The sequence below is a fragment of the Ochotona princeps genome, chromosome 8 (assembly GCF_030435755.1).
Source record: "Ochotona princeps isolate mOchPri1 chromosome 8, mOchPri1.hap1, whole genome shotgun sequence".
NCBI lineage: Eukaryota > Metazoa > Chordata > Mammalia > Lagomorpha > Ochotonidae > Ochotona > Ochotona princeps.
Genome location: NC_080839.1, coordinates 40,139,342 through 40,164,098, shown reverse-complemented (window position 1 = coordinate 40,164,098; position 24,757 = coordinate 40,139,342). Strand labels below are relative to the sequence as shown.

At 50.8% G+C, this 24,757-nt stretch overlaps 2 protein-coding genes across 2 annotated transcripts; one reads left to right on the top strand and one right to left on the bottom strand.

Moving 5' to 3' along the window:
* Positions 1-1,343: 1,343 nt before the first annotated feature.
* On the bottom strand, positions 1,344-22,721 carry CEP68 (centrosomal protein 68). The gene is made up of 7 exons (XM_058667888.1): positions 22,529-22,721; positions 14,488-14,822; positions 11,397-12,866; positions 10,068-10,190; positions 6,437-6,533; positions 2,595-2,768; positions 1,344-1,779 (listed from the first exon to the last, which is right to left on the bottom strand). Exons 2-6 carry the CDS (start codon positions 14,779-14,781, stop codon positions 2,599-2,601), a joined length of 2,154 nt encoding a protein of 717 aa, XP_058523871.1. The 5' UTR covers positions 14,782-14,822; positions 22,529-22,721; the 3' UTR covers positions 1,344-1,779; positions 2,595-2,598.
* A 281-nt stretch (positions 22,722-23,002) lies between these two features.
* LOC131481064 (uncharacterized) lies at positions 23,003-24,520 on the top strand. The gene is made up of 2 exons (XM_058668343.1): positions 23,003-23,305; positions 24,033-24,520. Exons 1-2 carry the CDS (start codon positions 23,003-23,005, stop codon positions 24,369-24,371), a joined length of 642 nt encoding a protein of 213 aa, XP_058524326.1. The 3' UTR covers positions 24,372-24,520.
* Positions 24,521-24,757: the final 237 nt, after the last annotated feature.

Genomic DNA, 24,757 nt, shown 5'->3' with positions numbered 1-24,757 from the left:
GACTTAAGATTTTTCATGACTGTCAAATACCAGTATGTAAATGCATTTAATTCTAAAGATTTTCTTGTGAACATACTTTGGAAAGGCATGTTCTAGTTTTATAAAAATTGAAATGTATCTATCCATTTTAAAAACTTGTTATTAGACATAATCTCTTAAAAACCTGATTATAGGGTAATAATTTGCTAGCGAGATGTCATCTTGTAAGATCTCACTATGTATGGGACCAACATTAAGATGGAGCTGGTGGAATCCTAAGGTGGTTTCATTCTGATCAGGCCTCTAGCATTATGGTATAAATCACCCCATAGTAGCACAGGCACTTGAAAGACTGCATTTTTCTCTGTAGCTACTCCTGAACAACTAACCTACCAGTATTAAAATAGCAGCTTTTCATCATCATAAAGTCAGATGTTTTGAAGCAGAAAGCCACATTTAATAGGACTTTAGCTTCTGTAGTAAGCGTTCTGTGCTTTCTTCCTGTCAATATTCATTTATGACCTAAAAAGAATATTTTCAAGTACTATTATATGGAGTTTTAGTTTCAGCAAAAACTGATCATTTGCTTTAGAAAGCTAGGGAAATTGGTGCTTAAAATGGTGGATCCACAGCTTTTTTTCTCTCTCAACATACTTGACAATGCTAATTCCCAAGCAACAAAGAATTCCCTGGAAGAATTCCCTCCCACCTCACCCCCCCATTGGCATGTTAGTTTCTTTAGTGAACTGGGGTGTGTGCAGTTTCATTGTTTTTTCTGTGATCCTGAGCTGCCCTTCAGAGGGAGGGCAGGGGTGGAGGGACGACTCCTTGCAGAGGCACCAGGGCCACGCTGAAGCACAAGGGCAGTTTTCCAAGTCCCTAACCAACTTCAGATAACAGGCAGGAAGGTGAGGTGAAGCCCATAGCCCTGAAGATGGCAAAAGGCATTGTAACTGCCTATAATCTACAGAGTTCTCTTCATTGATTCCTTTTACTATGCAGAGTAAAAGTCTCATTTAAAATTTTTTAAAGAGGGGGCCTAGCGGCTAAAGTCCTCGCCTTAAACGCCCCGGGATCCCATATGGGCTCTGGTTCTAATCCCGGCAGCTCCACTTCCCATCCAGCTCCCTGCTTGTGGCCTGGGAAAGCAGTCGAGGATGGCCCAAGGCTTTGGGACCCTGCACCCGTGTTGGAGACCTGGGGGAGGTTCCGGGTTCCCGGCATCGGATCGGTGCGCACCGGCCCGTTGCGGCTCACTTGGGGAGTGAGACATCGGATGGAAGGTCTTCCTCTCTGTCTCTCCTCCTCTCTGTATATCTGGCTTTCCAATAATAATAACATCTTTAAAAAAAATTTTGTTTTAAAGAGAAACTTACAAACCTAAGCCTCATTTTATGGGAGGGACCTAAGTTCTGGCTAACCATTCATTTTTCATTCTCTTGGATCCTTTGTTATGCCTGATAAATACTATCTCTTTGGAACCTTTCTTTCTAGATGCAAGTGGAATAGCATAGGAGCTTTGCCTGCTGTTTTTAAACTGGACAGAGGAGGAGGCAATTCCTGTCCGATTTTATCAAAAACTACAAAGCCATGTGCTCTTTGTAGAAAAGCACCAAACAGAAAACTTTAGTGTTTAGAAGGAGTAACTTAACAGCCCTGCTTCAAGGAGGGAGAAAGGCATTTTAAAGCTAGTATGCTAGACTTGCTTCCCCCGGACTTGGGTCTTTCAAGGACATTTTGAAAGGTTTCTTCTTGCAAACCAACTTTTGGCTGAAGAATTGCATCTGCTTGAGAAGTAGTCTGAAAGAGAAAGATGGGTTTGTTATAGGCAGAATGTTGCAAAGGCAGAAAGGAGCAATTACCTGTGTTCAGCTGAGGGCAAGGACACCTGCTTTGATGTAAATAAGGGACTCAACTCTACAGTGAATTCTCACCTAGAAAATTTTGAGTTAAGCACCACAGATTTTTACAGAATAGTGCAGGTGTGAAATTTAAGTACTCTAGGTAATGGCAATCCCAAAGTGGGTACCAATCCTCCCAGCTTGTATAGCTCCTGTCATTCTCTTACACTTTCCCAAGAGATCGCAAACAAGTTGTCCTACTCACAAAGTCTGTTCTCTGGCCCTTTGTGGAAGGGCAGGGTATGGGAAATTATAGCAACTCCTTGGTGAGAGTGATGGTGTTGCTGGTGTGCAGGAGCTACCAGGGCTATGAGAAATGCCCAGAGATGAAGTACCAAGTGAGTTAGGCAACAAAACCCTTCAGAACACTGGCGGCCTGGTTACCCCCCATATGGAAGCGTCCATGGACAAAATGGAAGTTAGGTGTATACAGTTGTGCTTCTTGTGTCTGGGTGGCAGAGGTAATGATAAAGAGACTGCCACAGAAATGGGAGCTGGTGCCCTCTCCTGAGCAAGCAGCAGGTGTGGAACAGAGCCATGGACAGCACCACAGTGAGCAACCATCATGGAAGATCTACAACCTTCCAGCATTGGTAGCTGCTCCTTTTTCAGTGCTTTCTTCCAGGAGCTCATGTCTCACCACGAAGTCAACTCTCTGTGTCCTAATCAGCACTGGGGATGGAGGAGATTTTCTCACTGGGTTCCTTTATTTACCAGGTTAAACTCTTTCACACTTGCGCTCCTTGGCTCTTGCCGGCTTGCTCTCGGGGGTGAGGGCGCAGCCAGCCAGCAGGTCCAGAGAAGTTAAGATAGAGTCATACAGGCGATCTGCATGGCTCTCCAGCTCAGCCGACTGCTTCGCGATCCTCCCAAGGACATCCTTTAAGACTGACAGGTTCAAAGCAGTTAGACCAAAAGAACCCAGGAAGATGTTGCCCAGTAAATAATTTCTAAACAATGTAAAAGCGTATATATAGCATTTTTGCCTACAGTTGGAGCCTAGCACTTCATTCCAAATGTCCATTATTTCTAAATGTAATTCTGCCGGGCCTTCCAGGTTAACTTCTAGATCAAGCCTACAGAATTCATTGGCCCCACTCTGGAATTACAGAACTCACAGAAGGACCACCCAGCCATGGTTTTCTGGTGACTGGTATTAGCTGATTACAGAGATGGGACACAGGGCACACCCACATCCTGCCAGGTCCAACATGCCAAACTTGGAGAAGGGACCCTGCTTCTAACAGGTCTTAATGTCTGGTGGCCGAAGGACTGCTGCTTCACAGTGTGGGTGTTCTTGTAATGCATTTTGGAGATGTTTGTGACCCCTCCTTTTGTGGGTCTTAGGTAAATAAGCTTAAAAAGACTGAACAGTTTAAGACAGGGCTGCCAGAGAGGGTAAGACCTACACCTCCAGTCAGAAGTGGTCAGGATGATGAGGGCATGGGCTCAGGTCAGGGTACATCACACTCATCAGGCTAGTTTGTTTTCTTGCTCTTAAAATTTCTTTCTTTTGTTAAACACATAGGCTGCCGTAGCTTCCTGTACCTTTATCAGCTATGTTAATATTCCCTAGTTTCCTGTCGCAGCTGTAGCATCTGTCAGCAGAGGAAGGGCAAGGGGAAACTGTACATCTGCAGACAATGCTGACTTGATGGGCGGAAGCTGGCTGGGATGGGCGCAGGCTGGCTGTGCTGAGATCAGCCCCTGGGGAAGCCACACCAGTGCCGTGTCATCAGGGCTGAGAGCACGCGTGCTGTGTGGCACCAGCAGGCGCCCGCCTGCAGCTGCATCAGACTACTCCGTCTGACTGCACGGCACTGAGGGCAGCTTGCTTTTCTGGAATTTTTATTATTTATTTAAGATTTTATTTTTATTTGAAAAACAGAATTAGATGAGAGACAAAGGTCTTCTGCTGGTTCACTCCCCCAAATGGCCACAACAGCCAGAGCTGAGCCAGTCTGAAGCCAGGAAGGAGCCAGGAGCTTCTTGTCATGTGGGTAAATGGTCCCAAGGTTTTGGGCCATCCTCCACTGCTTTCCAGGGAGTTGGGTCAGAAGTAGAGTAGCCAGGACACAAACCAGCACCACATAAAGAGGCTTAGCTTACTATGTCACAGCACTTTAGACTGTTAAAATCATTGGGCCAAGTAAAAGATAAGTAGGGAGGGGGAATGAAACAAATATTTTCCTAAGACATTTTTGTGTTTTCAGGGAATAGTGACATACAGAAATCTAGATTGGCTTTAGCACTAGCAGGTTTGAGTTGAGTTACATGACCTAGTCTAAGAAGTTTGATGTGGGATGCAACTGCTGAATTTTACGTTTAAGTAACTGGGTCAGAATATAAAAAAAATGCTGCATTTCCATGCAGAGAAAAATCTCTGGTGGGAGTCTGAGGCATGAGTGGTGAGGGAGCAGCTAATGGCATTGTGTCCCCAAGGTTACCCTTGCAGCTGAGTAAGAAGGGACCATGCAGAAGCTGGGTAATGTGTGCTGCCTGTACTGATGGGCAGCGTGCTCAAGGGAGGAAAAGTATGCACTGTGTCCAGAAGGAAACAGACTGAAGTGTGACTGTCCAACAGCAAGTGCAGAATAGAGAGGGGCAGTGTCAGTCTGAAGAGTGCTTGGATACAGATCTGAAAGCCACAAAAAATCCTAAAGCCTTAACCTGTAGAACACCCATAGATCCATTCTGAGACAAGGGCCAAGCAGAATGTTCTTACAACAGATTTAGCACTAAATATTATTAGGTTGATTTTTAAATGAAGGTCAGAGAAACATCCTCCCCTTTTAAAAGTATATTTTGAGAGAGCTTGTGCCTATCTGATCTAAATGACTAAGGCTGGGCTGGGTCTGGCCAAAAGCAGGAGCTGGGAACATTCAGTCCAGGTTTCCCCTGTGGGCGGCAGGAACCCAGTACTTACACCCTCTTCCTGTCTTCCAGGATGCATTAGCCAAGAAGCGGGAGCAACACAGATACATGCGCTTTAGTAGGCCAGCTTTGGCATATGTGGCATCCAGGAGGACAGGAGGTTTCTAGTATTCCCCTTTCTGCTGAGGTCTTTGTGCTTCTAGATACTGAGATTGCAGCATGGTAAATTCACAATCGTAAGGGAAAAATGCAAATCAGAAGCACTAGAAGATATCATGTTGCCCCACTTATAATGAAACTATCAAAAAGACAAAAAGTTAACATGTTGGCATGGATCAATGTGGAGAAAGGCACACACACGCTACTGGTGGGAATGTAAATTAGTGCAGACATCAAGGAGAAAGGCTCTTCCAAAAACTGGAAATCATGATATGATCCAGCAATCCACACTGAGAATATATCCTAAGTAAATGAAATTATTATATAGGGGTTGGTATGATTATTCAAATCCTCCATTTGCAAGCGCCAGCATTCCTATATGGGTGCTGGTTCATGTTCTGGCTGCTCCACTGCCCTTCCAGCTCGCTGCCTGTGGCCTGGGAAAGCAGTGGAGGACGGCCCAAAGCCTTGGGACACTGCACCCACATGGGAGACCCGGAAGAAGCTCCTGGATCCTGGCTTTGGATCAGCTCAGTTCTGACTGTTGTGGCTATTTGGAAAGTGAACTAGCAGATGTTTGTCTCTCCTCTCTATAAATCTTCCCATAAAAAATAATCTTGAAATTATATAAAAATGAAACCCACACTCTCATGTTTAATGCAGCATGATTTACAATAGCCATAAAATAGAATCTGTTGCATCCATTGACAAAGAAAATGTGATATATGCACACAAAATACTCAGCCATAGAATGAAATTCTGTTATCTGTAGTAACTTGGGGTAGAATTCAAGAATCTTAGTAAGGCACAGAAAAACAAAAACTGTATACTCTCACATGTGGAAGCTAAAGCAAATTGATCTTATGGTGGCAAGCTCTTTCTCAGAATGTCTGAGCTGGCTCCTTTTTCCAGCTTGCTGATGTGCGCCGGGGAAGCAGTTTGGACAAGCTGGACTGCACCTGAGGCTCCTGGATTTGGCATGGCCCAGTCACTCTGGGCATTTGGGGAGAGAAGTAAGCATATGGGACCTCTGTCTCGCACATAAAAAAACAGAACATTGGTATGAGAGTAGAGTAGCGGTCAGGAGGAGCTGGCGAGAGTGTGGAGAGAAGGAAGAGGGTGGTCATTCGCTCCAGAGGCTCAGCTGGACAGCAAGAGCAGCTTCTAGTGCGCAAACAATGAAGTATTTCAATAGCTGGCATGGGGGATTTTGACTATTAAGAGAGGGATGGATAAGCCACTTACTGCACACAGGGACTGAAAGGCCACACTACCCTACAGAGGCGTGCAGTTATTACATGTCAAGAATGAACACCATGGGCTCAGCGGTGTGGCCTGGTGGCTAGGGTCCTCGCCTTGATCCCATGTGGCCGCTAGTTCTGGTCCCGGCAGCTCCACTTCCTCTCTGTCTCTCCTCCTCTCAGTATATCTGACTTTGTAATAAAAATAAAATAAATCTTTAAAAAAAAAAAAAAAGAATGAACACCATATTTAAGGAAACAGTGAAAGCTCGAGCATCTCACCTGGGGCATTATCCAGCAGGCACTGAAGAAGCATCTCCCCTCTCTGTAAGACACTCTCCGTCAAGGACTGGTGTTCGTCTATTTCTCTCTTAAATTGCTTAAAGCATACCAGAGAAGAAAAAGGGAACATTGTTATTAGGATTGTCTTGGGAAAGGACCCTAGGATAAATGCCCTGCAGGGCAGCTCAGTACCACTAACATTAAGACTCCACTGCTGCTAAGTGATCCACAGAATTCTCCGAGCAAACTGCCCAACAGCTCCAGGGCAGTTCTCTAACCCATGGTACACAGAGCTGGTGGCTTGTACATCTGGTTTGACGTCAGAAGTTTTCCCTGAAGAGGCTGGATCATGAACAGTTTGGACGCCCCTCATACAACTCCAGTTTAGTCTGGATAGGAAATTGCAGGGCCCCTTCTGCCTATGCTACAAGAACCAGCATTCCTGCTAGGAGGGCGCAGCTGGCTAGGCCTGCCCAGGCCGGGGTGAGGTTCTTCCCCTGGAACTGAGCTGGCTTCAAGCTGGAAAACAGAGGCCCTCCCTCTGGCAGCAGGGGTGTGCCAGTGAGATGGAGTCAGCTTGGCCTGGTTACAGCCCTGGCTCCTGTGTAAGCAGGTCACGCCCTCTTGTGTTGAAGCGGAGAAACAGCACTGAGGTAGACAGCACCAGCCTCGGAGAGTGAAAGCTGCCTGGCTCCTTCACCTTGTGTCGGCCGGATAATGCCAAGGTAAATACTGGTCTTAGGGGCACCAACTAAGCCATGTGTCCTCCAGCTCAGAACACTTCTGAGAACGAAAAGGGACTCATTATTAATGATGCCAGAACAACTGCTACAAACTGCGGCAAATAATCACACCAAATACATTTGATCTAGGATCAAGGTAAGTACAGCCCACAAAAAGTAGGGGCTGGCACTGTAGCACAGTGGGTAAAGCCACTGTGTACAATGCCAGCATTACTTGTGGATGCTGGCTCAAGTCCTAGCTACATTTCCAATTCAGCTTCCTGCTAGTGACCCAGGAAAAGGAGTATAGAGGATGACCTAAGTGTTAGGGTCCTTGGTGCCTGGCTTCATTCTGGCTTAGAATGAAGTTGTGGCCATCTGGGGAGTAAACCAGCAGGTGGGAGATCTTTTTATTCTCTCTCAGGTGGAAGATTCTTTTCGTCTATGTTGTAACATTTTCCAATAAATAAATAAATCTATTTCAAAAAATAAAAATAGGAGTTGGTGTTATGGCATAGTATGTAGAGCTATTGCATGACGTGCTGGCATCTCATATGAGTGCCAGTTTGAGTCTTGGCTGGTCCACTGCTGATCTTGCTCTCTGCTACTGTGCTTGGGAGAGCAATAAAAATATGACCCCAGTGCTTGGGACCCTGCCCCCTCATGGGAGACACAGCAGTTCCTGCTTTCAGAATAGCCCGTCTCTGGCACTGTGGCCATTTGGGGAATAAACCAGCAGATGGATGATCTGTTTCTCCCTCTGATTTTGAAACAAATCATTATTAAAAAATGAAAAAGGGTCCGGCACAGTGGCCTAGCAGCTAAAGTCCTCGCCTTGAAAGCATCTGGATCCCATATGGGTGCCAGTTCTAATCCTGGCAACCCTGCTTCCCATCCAGCTCTCTGTGGCCCGGGAAAGCAGTCGAGGATGGCCCAAAGCCTTGGGATGCTGCACCTGTGTGGGAGACCTGGAAGAGGCTTCAGGCTTCTGGCTTTGGATCAACTCAGCTTCAGCCGTTGCAACCGCTTGGGGAATGAATCAGCAGATGGAAGACCTTCCTCTCTGTCTCTCCTTCTTTCTGTATATCTGCCTTTCCAATAAAAATAAATAACTCTTTTAAAAATGGAAAAAATAAAAGGGGGCTGGCACTGTGGTGCAGTGGCTTCAGCCCCTGCTTGTGATGCAAGTGTCTCACACTGGAAGGGGTGCCTGTTTGAATCTAGTTGCTCTGCTTGTGATCCAGCTACACACTAATGTACCAGTGCAAGATCCCAGGCCCTGGCCACTGCAGCTTTTTAGATTAGTGAACCAGTAGATAGAGTATCTGTCTTTCCCTTTGTCTGCCTTTTGAATAAATACATTTCAAGAAGAAAATAATAATAATAATAAAAACTCTTACAGGGTGGCTATTTGGTATAGCAGTTAAGCTGCCAGTTGGGATGCATGTGCATGTATCCCACAATGGTGCGCCCAGGTGCAGTGCTGGCTCCACTCCCAACTCCAGTCCCCTACTAGTGTGTACCCTGGCAGGCAGTGGGTGATGGATGCCTTAAGCATAGGGGCCCATCATGTAGGAAATCTGTACCGAGCTTCCAGTTCCTAGGCCTGGCCCAGCCCAGGAGGCTGTGCGTATTTGGAGAAGAAACTATTGGGTGAGTGCTCACTCTGCCTATTTTTTTTTTTTTTTTAAGATTTATTTATTTTAGGACCCGGCAGCATGGCCTAGCGGCTAAAGTCCTCGCCTTGAAAGCCCCGGGATCCCATATGGGCGTCGGTTTTAATCCCAGCAGCTCCACTTCCCATCCAGCTCCCTGCTTGTGGCTTGGGAAAGCAGTTGAGGACGGCCCAATGCCTTGGGACCCTGCACCCGCTTGGGAGACCCGGAAGAGGTTCCTGGTTCCCGGCTTCGGATCGGCGCAGCACTGGCCGTGTATATCTGACTTTGTAATAAAATAAATAAAATCTTTTTTAAAAAAAGATTTATTTTATTGTAAAATTAGATATACAGAGAGGAGGAGAGATAGAGAGGAAGATCTTTCATCTGTTGATTCACTCCCCAAGTGGCTGCAATGGCCAGAGTTCAGCCAATTCGAAGTCAGGAACCCGGAGCCTCTTCCAGGACTCCCATGAGTGTGCAGGGTCCCAAGGTTTTGGGCCTTCCTCAACTACTTTCCCAGGTCATGAGCAGAGAGCTGGATGGGAAGTGGGGCTGCCAGGATTAGAACTGGTGACCATATGGGATCCTGACGCATGCAAGGTGAGGACTTTAGCCGCTAGCCTACAGTGCTGGGGCCTCACTGTGCCAATCTTTATGTCTCTCTACTTCTACAGTAAATGTGGCAAATTAAAAATTTTCTAGTCAATAAATTTTAAATTATACAATTAAGAAACTTAATGAAAAGCTGGGGAGAAAGTAACCATACCAAATCAAAACTGAAACCAATACAGAAGCAAACTGACATTGGAGTTTTGTTTAAATACTGTCAGAATGCCTGGTGTATATTCTGAAGTCAGTACCACCTCACCTCGGTCCTTGAATAATAGTACAGGCCAGGGAAGTGGGTGCGTCATTCCCTGTGGCAGCTGCACACATGTGAGGATACCAGGGCACCTGCAGCAGCACCCATCTACACACCCACCTCCCAAGACAGGAGTAAGAGCACTTCCCATCACTCCTGGTATTTGTGACACCAGGTAAAACCCGGAATTTTCTCCAAACTTGATTTGATGTGAGAAACAACTCACGTTATTTCACAATGTTTTCAGTGTTAGTGATTTGAAGAGTCTCTGATTATATCTCCGGGATGGACGTTGAAATGAGCTTTACCATGGAAGGTATCAGTTTCTTGTGATGTTTCTTTGCCATAAAACAGTCTGGCTGCCATCCTGAGCCAGCAGGGCGGCTTACCCGGTACAGCTGCAGGGAAGACTTGAGAGCCGTGAGGCTGGAGCCAGGAGGAGTCCCAGGATCCGTAGCATCGGCCACATTGTATAGCCAGCGGATCAGTTCTTCCAGCTGGGTGCAAAATATCTAGGGAGACAAATGAAAGAATACCTGGCATTAGTGACTGAACTTTTTAAAAGGTTGAAACAGGAAGATTTCAGGACCAGCATGGTGACATAGCAGGCTAATCCTCCACATACAATATTGTTATCCCATACAGGCACCAGCTCATGTCCTGGCTGCTCCTGATCCAGTTCCCTATTTATGGCCTGGGAAAGCAGTGGAAGATGGCTCAAGTCCCTGGGACCCTGTAACCATGTGGGAGACCAGAAGCAGCTCCAGGCTCCCAGCTTTGGCTGTTGTGGAGGTAACCAGTGGATTGAAGATCTCTCTGTTGCTCTTTCAAGTAAATTTAAATAAATCTTTTAAAAATGGGAGAATTCTACAAGATGGACTATGCACCTTTCCAGAGTGTTCCCTTACAGAGCCTCCAGGGCAATAAAAGCCTGTTAGGCTCTGTCCCCTTCAGGTTGGTGTAAGGCCGAGCAGACCCGGCCTGCTGGGAGGAGTGAGCAGCCCTGGGCACCAACTCTGGTCAGCACTGCTGCTACCAACTCTTCGGGGGCTGGTAGGGAGGAGAACAAGTGATAGCTCATTGGAACCTACACCCCAACATCACCTCATAAGATCTGCCGTTTTAAAGATTTTATTCTCCTGAAAGAATGACAGTGGAAGGCAGAGAAAACTCTTCTACTACATTATGGTTTGGGCAGGGAAGCTGGGAGCCTGCAGCTTCACCCGTGTCTACCACATGGGTAGCATGGATCCAAATACTGGCCACATTCCACTGTTTCCGTGCCTATACCCAAGAAGAGGGAGTCAGGAAGTCTCAGTGGTCTGGAAGGCCGGGCACAGGACATCAGATGCCTGAAGTTTACAGGACATTAATTTGGCAAAGGGGGCCCTAAGAAGTCCTGCAGCCCGAGAGCCACTCTTGCTGACTGAGCTCACTCTTCCTCTGAGCTGGGACCCAGGGAGGAGCAGTGGTTCAGATGGAAGGCTCTAGGTCCTGGCCTTACCAACTTGACATGGGCAAGTTCCCTGACTTCTGTGCTCTTCCCCCACAGTGAAATGAGATTGCTATGATCTGGTAAGGGTTGTGAGGGCAGAGTAAGGACTGCACAATGCTTGGTACATTTTATCAAGTGCTTACTCTGTGTTGACAAGCGCCTTCATGATGTCAGTGGCTAAGAGAGTAATGCCTGCACACAAAGCCTTGGGTAGTATCCTTACCTTCACACACTGTACCAGCGATTCTTGCCCCTGTTCTTCCCCAGGAAGCTGCCCTTCAGCAGCTAGGGCTGAGGAAGACCACGTGTCCAGCATGGCTGGCAAGCAGGCCTGGGCCTTTGGCAGTCCAGAGGCAGTCCCTGGGGCCTGGCTGCTCAGCAGACTGCCCTCCCCTGCAGAGTCCTGGGCACAGATGAAGGAGGGCAGGAAACAGTGGTTCTGGCTCTCCAGGTCCCCAGAGGTGTGCAGGGTGGCCTCAGAGGGGAGCTGGCCCCGGCTGCAGCTGGATGGCAGAGAAGCTGGCCCATCGCTGTCTGACACTTCAAGGGAGCTCTGTCCTTCAGCAGCCCCACCAGGCGGAGGCATCCAGCTGGGAATAGAACTCAGATACGAAAGCAAACTAGAAACCTGTGTGAGTCGAGTGGGCAGGGCCAGGTACTCGTCGTCGCTGTCCACTTCCTCTTCTGAATGCCAGCCAGAGACTGTGCTGACAGGGCAGTGGACACTCTGGCTGGCCCTTTTAGTCCTCTCTGGCCTGGATGAAGGCCACCTTCTGTCCCAAGTCCTCTGCTGTGGAGAGCCCACCTTGAGATGCTTGTCCCCTGGAGTTGATTCTCTGCTCTCCCAAGAGGCATCCCTGGTGCCTGGGGCCCTGGGTGTAGATGCCAGCCGGTGCCAAGGCGCCAGGTCTGTGCTGTCCTGCTTCTGGGGTACTCCAGAGGGCCACTGCTTTAGGTGGGACTCTGTGGTCATGGAAAATGGCACAGCCGTGGCCTCTAGGGGTGGGCAATTGGGGGAGACATTAGTGGGCGATTTGAGGGTACTTGCTGGGGACACAGAGAAGCTATCCAGGTCTACACCCGAGTCCTGCAGGATGGGGTCAGCTGGTGCACTGCTGTAACGGACCTGGGGAGGCTGAGGCCCAGGCCTCAGTGGGTAAGTGTAGTCCAGCAGCTCTTCATACTCTTTATTTGGGTTCCAGAGTGGGGAGTGGCGGTCAGGGGAAGGAGGCAGGGAATTTGGCAGCACGCAGGCCCAGTACTCCGCCTGGAAGGAGAGGCGCCTCCTGCCCAGGCCAGCAGCATCAGCCCCACAATTCCTGGCCTGTGGTGACCACTGGCACCCAGGCCTTGGCCTCTGCCGAGAGGTGCCTGTCTGTGGCACCACCAGCTCCAGAGAGGAGACCTTGGCAAGGGAGCAGGTCTGAGGCTCTGCTATCTTTTGGTGACCTTGGAGACTGCTGCCTGTGGAGGAGGCAGAGAGGCTGCAGCTGGCTAGCTGTGCAGTTGTAGCCCCTGCAAGAGGGAAACCTGAGACGTGAGGCTGCTGACTGAGGCCCAGCCCCTGGGGCGAATGCACTGGAGAGGGGTCATCTTCAGTGTCCACATCATGTCCTGAGCAAACAGCTGCAGTTCTGGGAGGAGGCAACGGCTGAGGTAGCTCCTTGCAGGCAGTAAGCACGGCTTCCTCCACCTGCAACGGAAAGAGGGGAGGAAAGGCATTCAGGCTGGTGGCCATGAACCCAACTTCTTTGTCATTCTCAGATGACAAAGCTGGGAGTTCTCTAGTGGGCTCAGGCAGTCCTTGGGAAAGATCTAAAAGTGAGACATTTGCTGCCTGAGGCCACAGTCAGTTTGTGCTGCTGGGAGCCAGCCTGCTTGGAGCAGAAGAACCGGCTTCCCCAGACTGACCCCTGGAGCCCTACAAGCCCCTTCCTCCTCTGCCAGCTCTATCCTGCTGCAGCTAGAGTCCAGTGAAAAGGGTGTCCCAGGCAGAGGAAGCCCCGCTGTGGCTGACACGAGACAGATAAACCTTGGGAGCCCAAGACTGTACCTGTTCAACTATGATGTCAGAGCAAATGCTGGCAAAGGACTCCTTCAGCCCAGCCTCAACAACCTCAATGCTTTTAAAATATCTTACATTACTTTTTAAGATGTATTTGTCTGTCTTTTACATGAAAGGCAACTGGTTCACTCTCCAAATAACTTCTAACAAGCAGGCTAGGTTAGGCCAAAGCCAGATGCCCGTCTGGGTGATAGGAACCCAAGTACTTGAGACAGCAGCAGCTGCTTCCCAGAGAATTACGTCAGCAGGAAACTAAGCAGCTGGGACTCCAACCGGGCACTGCAGCGTAGGATGCGGGATGTGGGTCTCTTTATTGTACCATCCTGTTGTCCCTGCAAGGAAGAACTGACCTGATGAGGAGGGAGGCACAGTGGTTACAGACATGGCCTTTGGAAGACGACCTGATGTCAACCCCAACTCTGCCACCTCCCACAAGTGTCACAAGCCTCACTCCCCCTGCTATAAAAGGGAGCAGGCAACAGTTCCAGCCCTCAGGGCATAACAACGGGCACCACAGTCAACAGTACAGACTCACACTCGCTTCCTGCTTCACCACATGTCTGACTCACAGGTGCCAGCGCCTCCTACCACTCCTGCTCCTGGCTTGCGCAGTCACGCTCACAGCCTCCCACAGGGGCTCTGTAGTGGGGAGGTGGGTGGTGTGTGGCAGCCAAGAGCCCAATGACACAGAAACAGGGAGAACATCAAAGCCATTCCCTGGAGCAGTCTTGGCAGCAGAGTGTAATAGACACCAGGACCAGCAGGGACAGACCATTCAGGTCACCTCCCACACCTGGAGGGCCTGAAAGGTTTGGTCTGCTGGGTGCTGTGATCTCAGGCAGTGCCACGCCACATGACTTCCCCGAGGAGAGGTCGCCCTGTAGTCAGCTCTCCCTCACCAACGGCAGAGCTGCCCACCCTGGGGACCTCAGGTTCACATGGGTCTCTGGGTCCCAGGGTAACTGAGCAGCAGAGTGCTCAGGCCCACATCCCTCTTCTCCCAAGCCTCTTTATCCTTGTTCTCCTTGTCAGGACAACCAGCTCCCAGCCACGCCATCCTCAAAATGTCACCCTCTTGAGAAGAGGACATATGATGGACACAGCTCCTGCAGGCCTTGAGGTCCAGTTCTTGGCTCCTTTACTCACAGCCAGCACGGGGGCTGGGAAAGGGGGTGAGAGGTAAAGGGAGGCAGAACATACCGCAAAAGGGCACTGCTCCCAGCAACAATTCCACCTGCTCTGTATGTACCTGGTTCCCCACAGAGTGTGGAAGGTGTCCAGGAGGAAGTTGGCCACTGAGAGGGGCTGGTTCTCTTCCGATGTCCTTGGCCTGTGGCTGGTAAATCCCAGCCGGACTGCAGGGGGGGTCAGCAAGCCCCTCTGCACCCCACAAAGGAGAGGCAGGCCCTCCCTCGGCTTCCAGGCGCGGCTGTTCGCCAGGCACGGGCCCTGGAGGGTCCAGCCCGTGACTCCTTCTCTGGTAGGGTTGGGCCCCTTCTTCCACAGATGCTTCCACCTCAGCCTTTTCTTCACCCAGGGCCATTGAGCTGTCCCCTAGGCTATGTTCCCTGAGTCTTCAGCTCCCTACAAAACACAGGAAGGGAAGGAAATGTAAACTTCTGGAAATTGTGCAGGAAACCTTGCTTTTTACCAAGTAAGGCAAATTTTTTTTTTTTTTTTTTTTGGTCTAAGTAAAATGAAAACTACTCCCTTACAGGAACACAACAGACCAGCTTTTCCTTGGTCCCAGACCCTTCTAAAGAGGACACAGGCATGTTATTCTTCTGCTGTTAAGGTGGCTAGTGCCACCCCAGGCAGCAAGCACCCAGGAGGGCCAGTACAAATCCAAATTAGAGTCTAGGCCCAGGGCTGCCAAGGGCACCTTCTCACCTTGTCCTCTTGGCACCCCCTTTAGATCAGAGGCCTGATCAGCCCTCCCCTTGTGCAGTTCTGCAGTGGGTCTGTTGTCTCTACAGAGCTATAAGACAGCAAGTCAGGACATGCTGGGCTCAGCTGGGCAGGGAGGAGATCCCCATGGCTCTGGTGGCAGAGGAGGCCTCTCTCACGCAGCAATCCTATCCCTACTCCTAACCCCAGGTAGCTGGTAACCAAAAGAGGAAGATGAGTTAACTCTGCTGGGGTGGCCTGGCTAATGCAGAATGTGCCGTGGAGGGCAATGTGGAAAGCAGGTGGGTGCTGTGGCCCTCTGCTGGGGGTACTGAGCCAAGTGCTCAGGGGAGAAAAAGAACCGAGTGCCTGTTCTGCAGACAGGATAATCTGCGGGGATAGCGGGGGAGAGCCCCTTTGGCTAAACCTACACTGCCTGCAGGCTGCTGGCAGGGCTGGTAGGCTGGGGAGAAAGAACACAGGCTCCTGGAGGAGCTGCAAACAGGGAGAGGAAGCTGGGTGTGGGTGGCAACCTGCAGTTTTCAAAGCTCAAACCTCCACAGAAACAGCCCATTTCCTCAGGGACAGGAGGTGCTGGTGGCAATAAGGCAGCTGGCGGAGGTTGCTGTAGGTCATCCCATTTGGCAGTTTTCATGCCAACCTAGAAAACACAACCTAGATGGGCACTGCACACACCTCGAGGTCTGAGGCCAGCGCATGAAGAACAAAGAACTAGCTCTGAACAACTGCCCTGCTGGCAATACAGCAATGAGTGCATGGAAGATAGAATTAAAAGGTAAGTATGGCAATGCACACAGACACAAAATCCATGGACAGTTTTTTTGCTTTTTAGAGGTTTATTTATCTGAAAGCCAGTTACATAGAGCAAGAGACAGAGATGTGCCTGCTAGTTCACTTCCCAAATGGCTACCTCATCCAGGGCTGGGCCAGGCTAAAGAAACTTCATTTGGGTCGCCCATATGGGTAGCAGAGGCCCAAGAAATTGGGCTAACTTCTGCTGCTTTCCCAGGCTATTAGCAAGGAGCTCGATTGAAAGTGGAGCAGCCATGGGCAGAGTGCAATAGCTTAGTGGTTAAATCCTTGCCTTGCATGTACCAGGATCCCATATGGGTGCTAGTTCATATCCCGGCTGCTCTACTTCCCATCTGGCTTCTACTTGAAGCTTGGGAAAGCAGTAGAGGATGGCCCAGGGCCTTGGGATCCTGCACCTGCATGGGAGATCCAGAAGAAGCTCCTGGATCAGCTCAGCTCTGGTCATTGGGGGAGTGAATCAGTGGACAAAAGATCTTCCTCTCCTCTCCTTCTCTCTATTGTATCTGCCTTTCCAATTAAAAAAATATATATCTTAAAAAAAACAAGTGGAGTAGCCAAAGGCAGAAGTTTTACCCACTATGACACAATACCAGCTCCCAAAATATAGTTTTTACATGGCATGCATTTTCCATAAACTCAAAGACCCTTTATATACATCGATTTCAAAATTTTTTGAGCCAAAATAAATGTGTTTTTTCTGTACTTTCATGAATTCTTTCAAGTACCCTTGTATTGCAGTTCACACACAGAATACACTGCTAACAGATGCCTGCATCCAGCCTTGTCCTGTCCCTCCACTGGAACAAGCCGGCTGAGGCAGAACATTCAGGACAAGGCCTTGCACACTGACTATGCTCAGGGTCAGGCAGCCCTGTCACCAGTGTCCTGTGAGACGCTGACAGCTCCAAGTAACTGGTCACCTTCCGAGGAAGAAACACAGGAGCCAAACAGAGGAAAAGCAACCAAGTTTTTCTGCAAACCAAGCAAGGAGTTCACTACAGGAGACTCACCAAACAGGTGCACAGTCTTACCAGTTTTTGTGTGTGATTCTTATCTCCTGATATAGATGCAATCACAAGTATCTACTTTAGCACCCTTCGCCCCCTTTTAATAACAGGGACACAGAACACATGGCTCAGAACCTTGTTTGTATTTTCTTTAAACCTTCCCTTCTTTTTTATCTTGGCCTGGTGTGGATCCCACTGTAAGGGAATTCACCAGTCCTGTACTAATGGATATCTGGATTCTTTACGATGCCATGACAAACAGACCTGGGATAGATAACCAAGTCCTACATGCATCCACCAGTTCATGTATGCTGGCACTCCTACAGGATGGCCAGCCCAAGTGGAAGTGCTGAGCAGAAGGGAAGCAGTTCGAATGTGTTTTTGACAAGCACGGCCAAGTGCCCTCCCTTGGGTGGTATCAGTCCATGTCCTGGCACGTGAGTATGCACGGTCTCTTATCAGGCTCTGAGAGTCAAGCCCAGGCCATCTGACCTCAGAATGCAGGATATTATTGGGGTGACCTGGACTTGGCTATTAAATTCAGCATCCACTTTCAAGGCGGTATGATCTACTAGATAAAATTAGGAGTGATGTGGGCTTGGCTTTCTCCGGCCCTACAGGGCAAATCTAACACTCATGAATGTGGCAGGCCTGGACATCTGACCTTTCTGGGGATCTGCTGTGTCACCCTTGGGTGGGCCTGTCACAACTGCCTGGGGTTCTTCCCATTTGCTTCTGTTCAGGACAGAGAAAGGGGAGCGGGAGCTGGAGCGCAGAGGGATGTTCTGCTCTTAACTACTCCATGCAAACAGAGGAAAGATTCCCTGACTAAAGAGGACATGCCCCCAGATTCTCTGAATCACTAGCTTCCTCAGAAACAGTTTCTTTGAGAACAATGCTGCTCTGAAGTTCCGTGCTGCCAGGGGCCTGTCCCTGTGCCCAAGCACACAGCCAGCCACTCGCACAGGCCACCAGGGCAAGCCCTACCAGTTTAGGTGCCAAAACCTTGAAACTCACAAACACACCATGTGTGGCAGGACTTGGCCAGACAGGCAGACACTGGGGCTGCACCTGTTCCTCAAGGGCTGTATAAGGCCTCACACGTCCTTCAGTCCCAGACAGGCCTGGTTTTCCCCATGTTGTAAGTCATTCTGGGCACTCTGTTCCCCCACTCTGCATGCACAATCAAAGTAAAGGGCCAGTGAAGAGCAGACTTAAAGCCACTGAGGGGTATGTGGCTCTCCTGGCATGACCACGGGACCAGGCACTCCCAGGAACCCTGGGCATCAGCAGCACTTTTGCTCCCCTCCTAGGGCTGATTCTGCACTGTGCAGAGCCAGCAGAACAGTTGTCTCCCACCCAGGTCAATGTTGTGTAGGCCTGTGGGCCAGGCTGCCTATGTCTGTACCTGTTCCTCGCCCTTGCTAGGACCCCCAGCAGCCTCAGAGTACAGTCTTCTCACTCACCGAGTGGTCTTTCGATGGCCTTTAAAGACAGCTGAGGACCACATCTGTAAGAAACCTGGCTGGGCTCCCAGACATGCCTTTCCTCAACCCCAAGCTCTCTGACCTCCCCAGTAGTTAGCAGAGTGTCCCCAACCCACAAAGGGTACAGGACGCAGAGGACAGAACATGCCAATTAACCGCACAGAGGGCAAAGTAGACTGGCAGTGCCGCTGCTCGCCTGCAGCAGGCATATGATGTGGCAGTGAAGGCATCATTTGGGATACTGCATCCCATATCAGGGTGCCTGGAGTTGAGGCCCCACTGTGTTTGATTCCATGTTTCTAGTAATGCTCACCCTGGGAGGCAGCAAGTGAGGAATCAAGTACTTGGGACCCTGCTAGTCACACAGGAGACCTGACCTGGATCCAGTTTCTGGCTCCTGTTTTGGCCTGGCCCAGTCTCGGCTGTTGCAGGCACTTGGGGAGTGAACCAGTAAATGGGAGATCTCTTTTACTCTCCTCCCTTCACCCTCAAGTGATTTTTTAAAAAGTCACTGCTGCTTCACTCTCCAAATAGCCACAATGGCCAGGCAGGACCAAGAGCCATGAACTTCATCCCACTCTCCCATGCGGCTGTTAGTGGCCCAAGTTCTTGCACCCTCTTCTTCTGCTTTCCCAGGCATGTTAGCAAGGAGCTGGACCAAAAGTCCAGCAGTTTGGATATGACCTAGGAACTATATCCCGCTTAGGTGAGCCTAACATTTGAGCAGTCTTCTGTGGCTCTCCAAGGCACATTAAACAGGGAGTTGGCCTGCAAGTAGAAACACAGAAACTCCAACTGGTGCCCACATGGGATGCTAGCATCACAGACTGTGGTTTAACCCATTGCACCACAATGCCAGCTCACACTTTATTAACAATCTTGTTAAACCAGAAGCATTATGGAAACAATCTTCAGATCACTTTTGGAAATAAGAACAAGAAATTGTTAATAAAATAAAGGAAAAAGGAGCCAGTGCAATAGTTCATTTGGCTAACCCTCCCCTTACAAGTGCCTGGCTCCCATATGGGTGCCAGTTTGTGTCCCGGATGCTCTACTTCCCATCCAGCTCCCTGCTTGTGGCTGGAAAAGCAATAGAGGATGGTCCAACAAAGCCTTGGGACCCTGCACCCACGTGGGAGACCCAGAAGCAGCTCCTGGCTTCGGATCAGCTCAGCTCCGGCCACTCAGGGAGTGAACCAGTAGACAGAAGATCTTTCTTTCTGTAAATCTGCCTTTCCAATAAAAGAAATAAAATAAATCTTAAAAACAGCAAAAACCTGTCTCTGCCCTTAAGAATCCATGATGGACTTCCACACCCTCATTAAAAGAAACGGCAAGGAAAACAATTCATAATTCAAAAATTTTACTACCATGAGAAAATGAGATTTCCCATAACTTACAAAAAGCAAGAGCAGATGCTCTGGTTGGTATTTTACCACCCAAAGTATGGTCCAGCAGCAGCGTGTCCACAGCACCTTCCTCCCCGGCCTTGGAATCTGAACCTGCTTTTCAGCTCTCCATCCAGATGATCTGGTAAGCACACTCAGGTTTAAAACACCAGGTCAAGGCCTGACTGAGGGGCGGTGGGTTAGCCACTCCTTGGAATACCTGCACCCCCTCTCCAAGTTACTGGCTACCTGCAGCTGCTGCTACAGGTCCCTGCTAGTGTGCCCAGGAGACCAATACCACCCAGGGCCCTGGGCTCCTACTATCCACATGGGAGACCCTGAGGGGGTTATGGGCTTCTGGCTTCAGTCTGGCCCACAGCTGTTAGGGGCAGATAGAAAATCTGCCACTGCCTTTCAAATCAATGAATGAATCTATCTTCAAAAACAAGCTCCAAGTCAGCAGGACTCTTAGAGCAGCCCCCAAAGAACAGCCTGAACGGCTTTACCTCCACTCCCAGAGCACTATCACGGAGAAGGAAACACACTAGCCTGTCCTCCAGGCCTTGCCACAGGATAGGGAGAAAGCTCACACTGGGCGGAGGTTCTTAACAGCCGGTTACTGAAGGCCATAGCTGGAAGAGCTCCCGGAACCAAGGATCTCCCCAGAAAGGACAACAGCTACTTACCTCAGCCCCACTAAAAACACAATCACAAACCCCATACCTGAATTTCCCCCGTGACAACTCCAAGTGAGGACTAGGAGGTATTTTTTTGGAGACTCCAATTAATTTAAGGGAAACTGACATGTCACAGAGGCTTTGAGCTAGAAGGAAATGTCCCCAATGCAGCCCGTTTCCTGCCACTAGAAAGGAAAACCTGGCACAGGAAAATCTGGAAGTGAAGCAGTGCTCCTTGGGCACTCCACCTAACACCTCTGGGCCAAGTGGATGGTCTCGTCCACTTATCAAAGTGCCAACAACTTGAGAGAGAAGGTGGCTTCTTCTCCATTATCAACCAGCTACCCAAGGCCCACCTCCACACACTCAGTGCTCAGCGGCACGGCCTCAAGATAGGTCCTCGGCCACGGCACACCCCATTTATCTCATTCCCTTCTCAAGTAACCACCCACACCAGTCAGACACTACTCTAATGCCAGGACAAATCCTTACCTGGCACCTATTCCAGCTCCAGAGGCTGACTAGATTTGAGCTACATAAGTAGACAGCTGCCTATGTGGTGTATTTTGGGTGGGGGGTCAGGAAGGGCTCCAAGGGTGTTAACATAAAGGATCAGACGATGCCCAAAGGTGGGGTGGCCTGAAGGGTGAAGGGTCTCACACCCAGCAGAGCTGGGTCTGTTTGCATATACACTGACCTTCACAACTGCTAAGGGCTACTCAACATTTTCTTCACCTCGCTCAGTTTTTAAAAATAAGATTTACTTATTTTTATTGGAAAGTCAGATCCACAGAGAGAAGGAGAGAGAGAGACAGATCTTCCATTTGCTGGATCACCCCTCAAGGGGCTGCAACGGCCAGAGCTGAGCCCATCCAAAGCCACGAGCCAGGAGCCTCTTCCTGGTCTCCCATGCGGCGGGTACAGTGTCCCATTTTCTTGGTGCCAGAAGCCATGTCAGGCACTTTCTATCAGCATTTCAACCTTCACGACCCAGAGAGTAGGTACTCTTACTATTCCCAGTTTCACAGTTAGGGAAACTGAGGTCGAGAAGTACCTCACCCAGAGTCTGTAACCAGCAGATCTGATCAGCCTTAACATAGCCTGGGGTCAGTTGCCTGCCTGTAAGAATAACTGGCCCAACAGGTTAACGAAATAAGAATTTACGTTTCATCAACTTTTGACTACCCTGCTGACTTTGTTTTCTTTTAGCTTCCTTCCATCCCTGAATGCCTTCCACACTGCAAGCATTGTGGTGGGGTTGGGTGAACCACAATGCAGTGCAGCGTGGAAAAAGAGACCAAGGAGAGCAGTCTAGAGCAGCCGAACCTGCTCTTTGATGTAAATAGGGCCCATGGCAGGGAAGTGAAGGAACAAGGCGAGAAGTGGTGTCTCTTCTAGATCCAAGCCCAGGCAAGTGACCTAGCATCCTTTCATTGCATCCCTTCAGACCACAACTCTGACAACGGTCCGGTCAGCCGTGCACCACGCGTCTTCCCTGACTGCCCTTCCCCCCCACTTCCCCAGGGATCCCATGGGGTCCAACGGATGCCCAGGGCACTGGCAGGTTTCCGTTCTTTATTACAAACAATACCGAAACGTGACCTAATCACTCGACACGGCCCGCCATAGGCTTTGCTCCAGGACAGAAGCCCCGGGCTAGCGCCCGACAGCTGGCAAGGGCAGTCCTCTACGTAAAACGCCACGCAGCCTGCTCCTTCCCCTCTCGGGACCCAGGGGCTGCCGCGATCACGGCGCTCACACAGCACCATCCCATCGTTTCAGGGGTGACTGACTGAAAGTGGCGTTCGTCACCACCGGGGAGCAAGGTAAAGAGCACCGCGGCCCAGGCGAGGCTGTGCGCGGCAGAGATTTCCCTCTCCTCGCAGTCCAGGCGAGACGCCGGCCACTCGCGCCCCAGCGGCCAGGCCCTGGCCGCGCCACGGCATCCCCAAGCACGGCCTCCCGTCTCGACCCTCACGCCTGTACGGCGACCCGCGCACGTCGTTCCACCTGCAAAATGGAGGCGAAGGCACGAAGAGTCCGCTATCCCCGCGCCCAGGAAGCCTTTGTGCCCTCCCAGGCGAGGACGCGAGGGCGGCGGCCTCGCGGAGAGAGAACCGAAGAGATCCTGGCACGGAGGGGGCCTGGCTTCGCAACCGCTGGGGCTCCCCAGGCCGCCGCCCCCAGTGCCGCGGGGACACCCCGGCCTCGGCCTACCTACCACGCCTCAACGCTTTCGTACGTTCCGAGCCGCCCCGACAGCCCCAAGCGCCAGCCCAGAGCCTGGGGTCCCCGCGTCCGAGCGCGGAACGCTGTGGGGCGGGGCCGAGCACCAGTCCCGCCCTGTGGACCTTCCCCCGGGTCCTCCGCACGAGACCGCCCTTCGCCACCTGCGCAGCCAATCCCAGACCTCAGTTCTGTCATCCCCACCAATAGGCAGCCAGGCCCTACCCGAAGAGCCCACCCCTTGCGTCTACCTGGCCTATGAGCGGCCAGATCCCCTTAGGCTCGTCCTCTCTCACGGTCCGCGCTCCTCGCGGCAGGCAGGGTCGTGTGGGGTCGAGTCGCTCTGGTTCTGGAAGGTGGTGGCAGGCGCTGAGGCGCACGGGCTCGGGGGCGCGTGTCTTCTCACTGCGAGCCGGCTCACGCCTGCGGCATTCATACACGTTGGTCAGGGCGCCGGGACGAGTGGGCGGCGGCGCACTGCTGCTGAGGGGGCGGCGCCACAGCCGCTGGGCGTGTGTGCTCGGGGCCAAACAAGCAGGCGGCGTGACCGAGGCTGAGCAGGTGCTACGGGGAGGCGTGCCAGCCCCGAGGCGGAGCTGCCAGAAGCCTGGTCCCTGGGGACAGTTTGAGGGAGGACGGGGAACTCAGGCAGACTCGGAAAGGATGGGAAGGATGTGTCCAACCCGGAGCAGTCCGGGCTTGGTGGGTGAGGGAGTGTGAGGTGACTTGGAGCAGCTGAGGGGAGGCTGGGCCACACCTCTGCTCCCCGGCCGGCCGGCTGTGAGGTGAAGAGGCCGCGTTACCTCTCGGTGGCATCCCTAAGTCCTAGTGGAGGCACCGGGCGCATGGCATGGGAAGGGGTCACCTTGTAGTCTGTGTCATGTCGTGCCCTCTGACTGTGTTGGCCTCAGGAGGTTGGCTTCCCCATCCCTAACCCTATAACCATAACAGATGGTTCTCTGTGTGTCTAAACTCCAGCTGTGGTTAGGGTACGTTCAGTGCCTTGGAGCTCATGGGCCCCAGGCTGTGGAGAAAATAAACACATGGGTTTCCTCAGGCCTGCCATGCCAGCTCAGGAATCTGGTCTAACTTAGGGGTCAGAAATTCTACCTTCAAGGGCAGTGACTAGGCCACAGGTGGTTCTGTTTGGGCAGTGTTCGCTTTTGGTGGTGGTGAATAAGAAGTTAAATACCACCAGCACCACTTGGGTATGAAGCATTTCACATTTATTACATGCCTGGTGTTGGCAGCGTTTGTGTTGATCTTTGGTCTTCTCTGTAACACAGAGACCTCTAAAGAAGTCCAGAGCTGGGATGACTTTGCTAGCCAAGATGCCCTACTCCACGGAGAGAACTGGATCGAGACCAGACAGGTGGCCAGACCAGGCCGAGCACCAGGGTACCAGATCCAGGCGGCAGGAACTGGAAAGCAGAAAAGAGGCCAGATGAACAAGCCAAGGAAGCTGCGGGTTGGTAGAACTGGGGAAGAGCAGCCTGAACAGAGAGGAAGGAACTCAGGTCAGCCCAAGGTAAGCAAGCGCTTTACGCACGCCCGTGTGTCGCATCCCCACGCCTTCATGAGGTTCGGACTCTGCCTGCACCTTGCCTGTGGCTTTTATCCTTTTTGACCCCGTGTGGTTTTCTCTGTGTGAGCAAGCAGATAGAACAAATGGGGCCCAAGGTTCCTTTCAGGTCTGACCTGCTGTAGTCTTGGGAGAAAGTAGTCGTTCTTTCGAAGGGGTGTCCTCAAAGCCCTGGATCAGATGATTGTGGAGGCCCAGAGTGCCCTGACCTTCCAGGTCATGATGGATGAAAGAAGGGGAGGCACGAGGCCAGGCCTGGCCTGGGCTGCCGCCTCATGCTTGGATTTCCCCAGGAATGGACATCACTCTTTCTGAGATGCCCTGCACCCTTGTTGGGGATTCGAGAGCACAAGGCTGGAAGAGAGAGTCTTTCTTTGCCTTGCTGTCTCTGGGTTTGGGCAGGGGAAGCCTGGTGCTGCTTACTGTTTGTG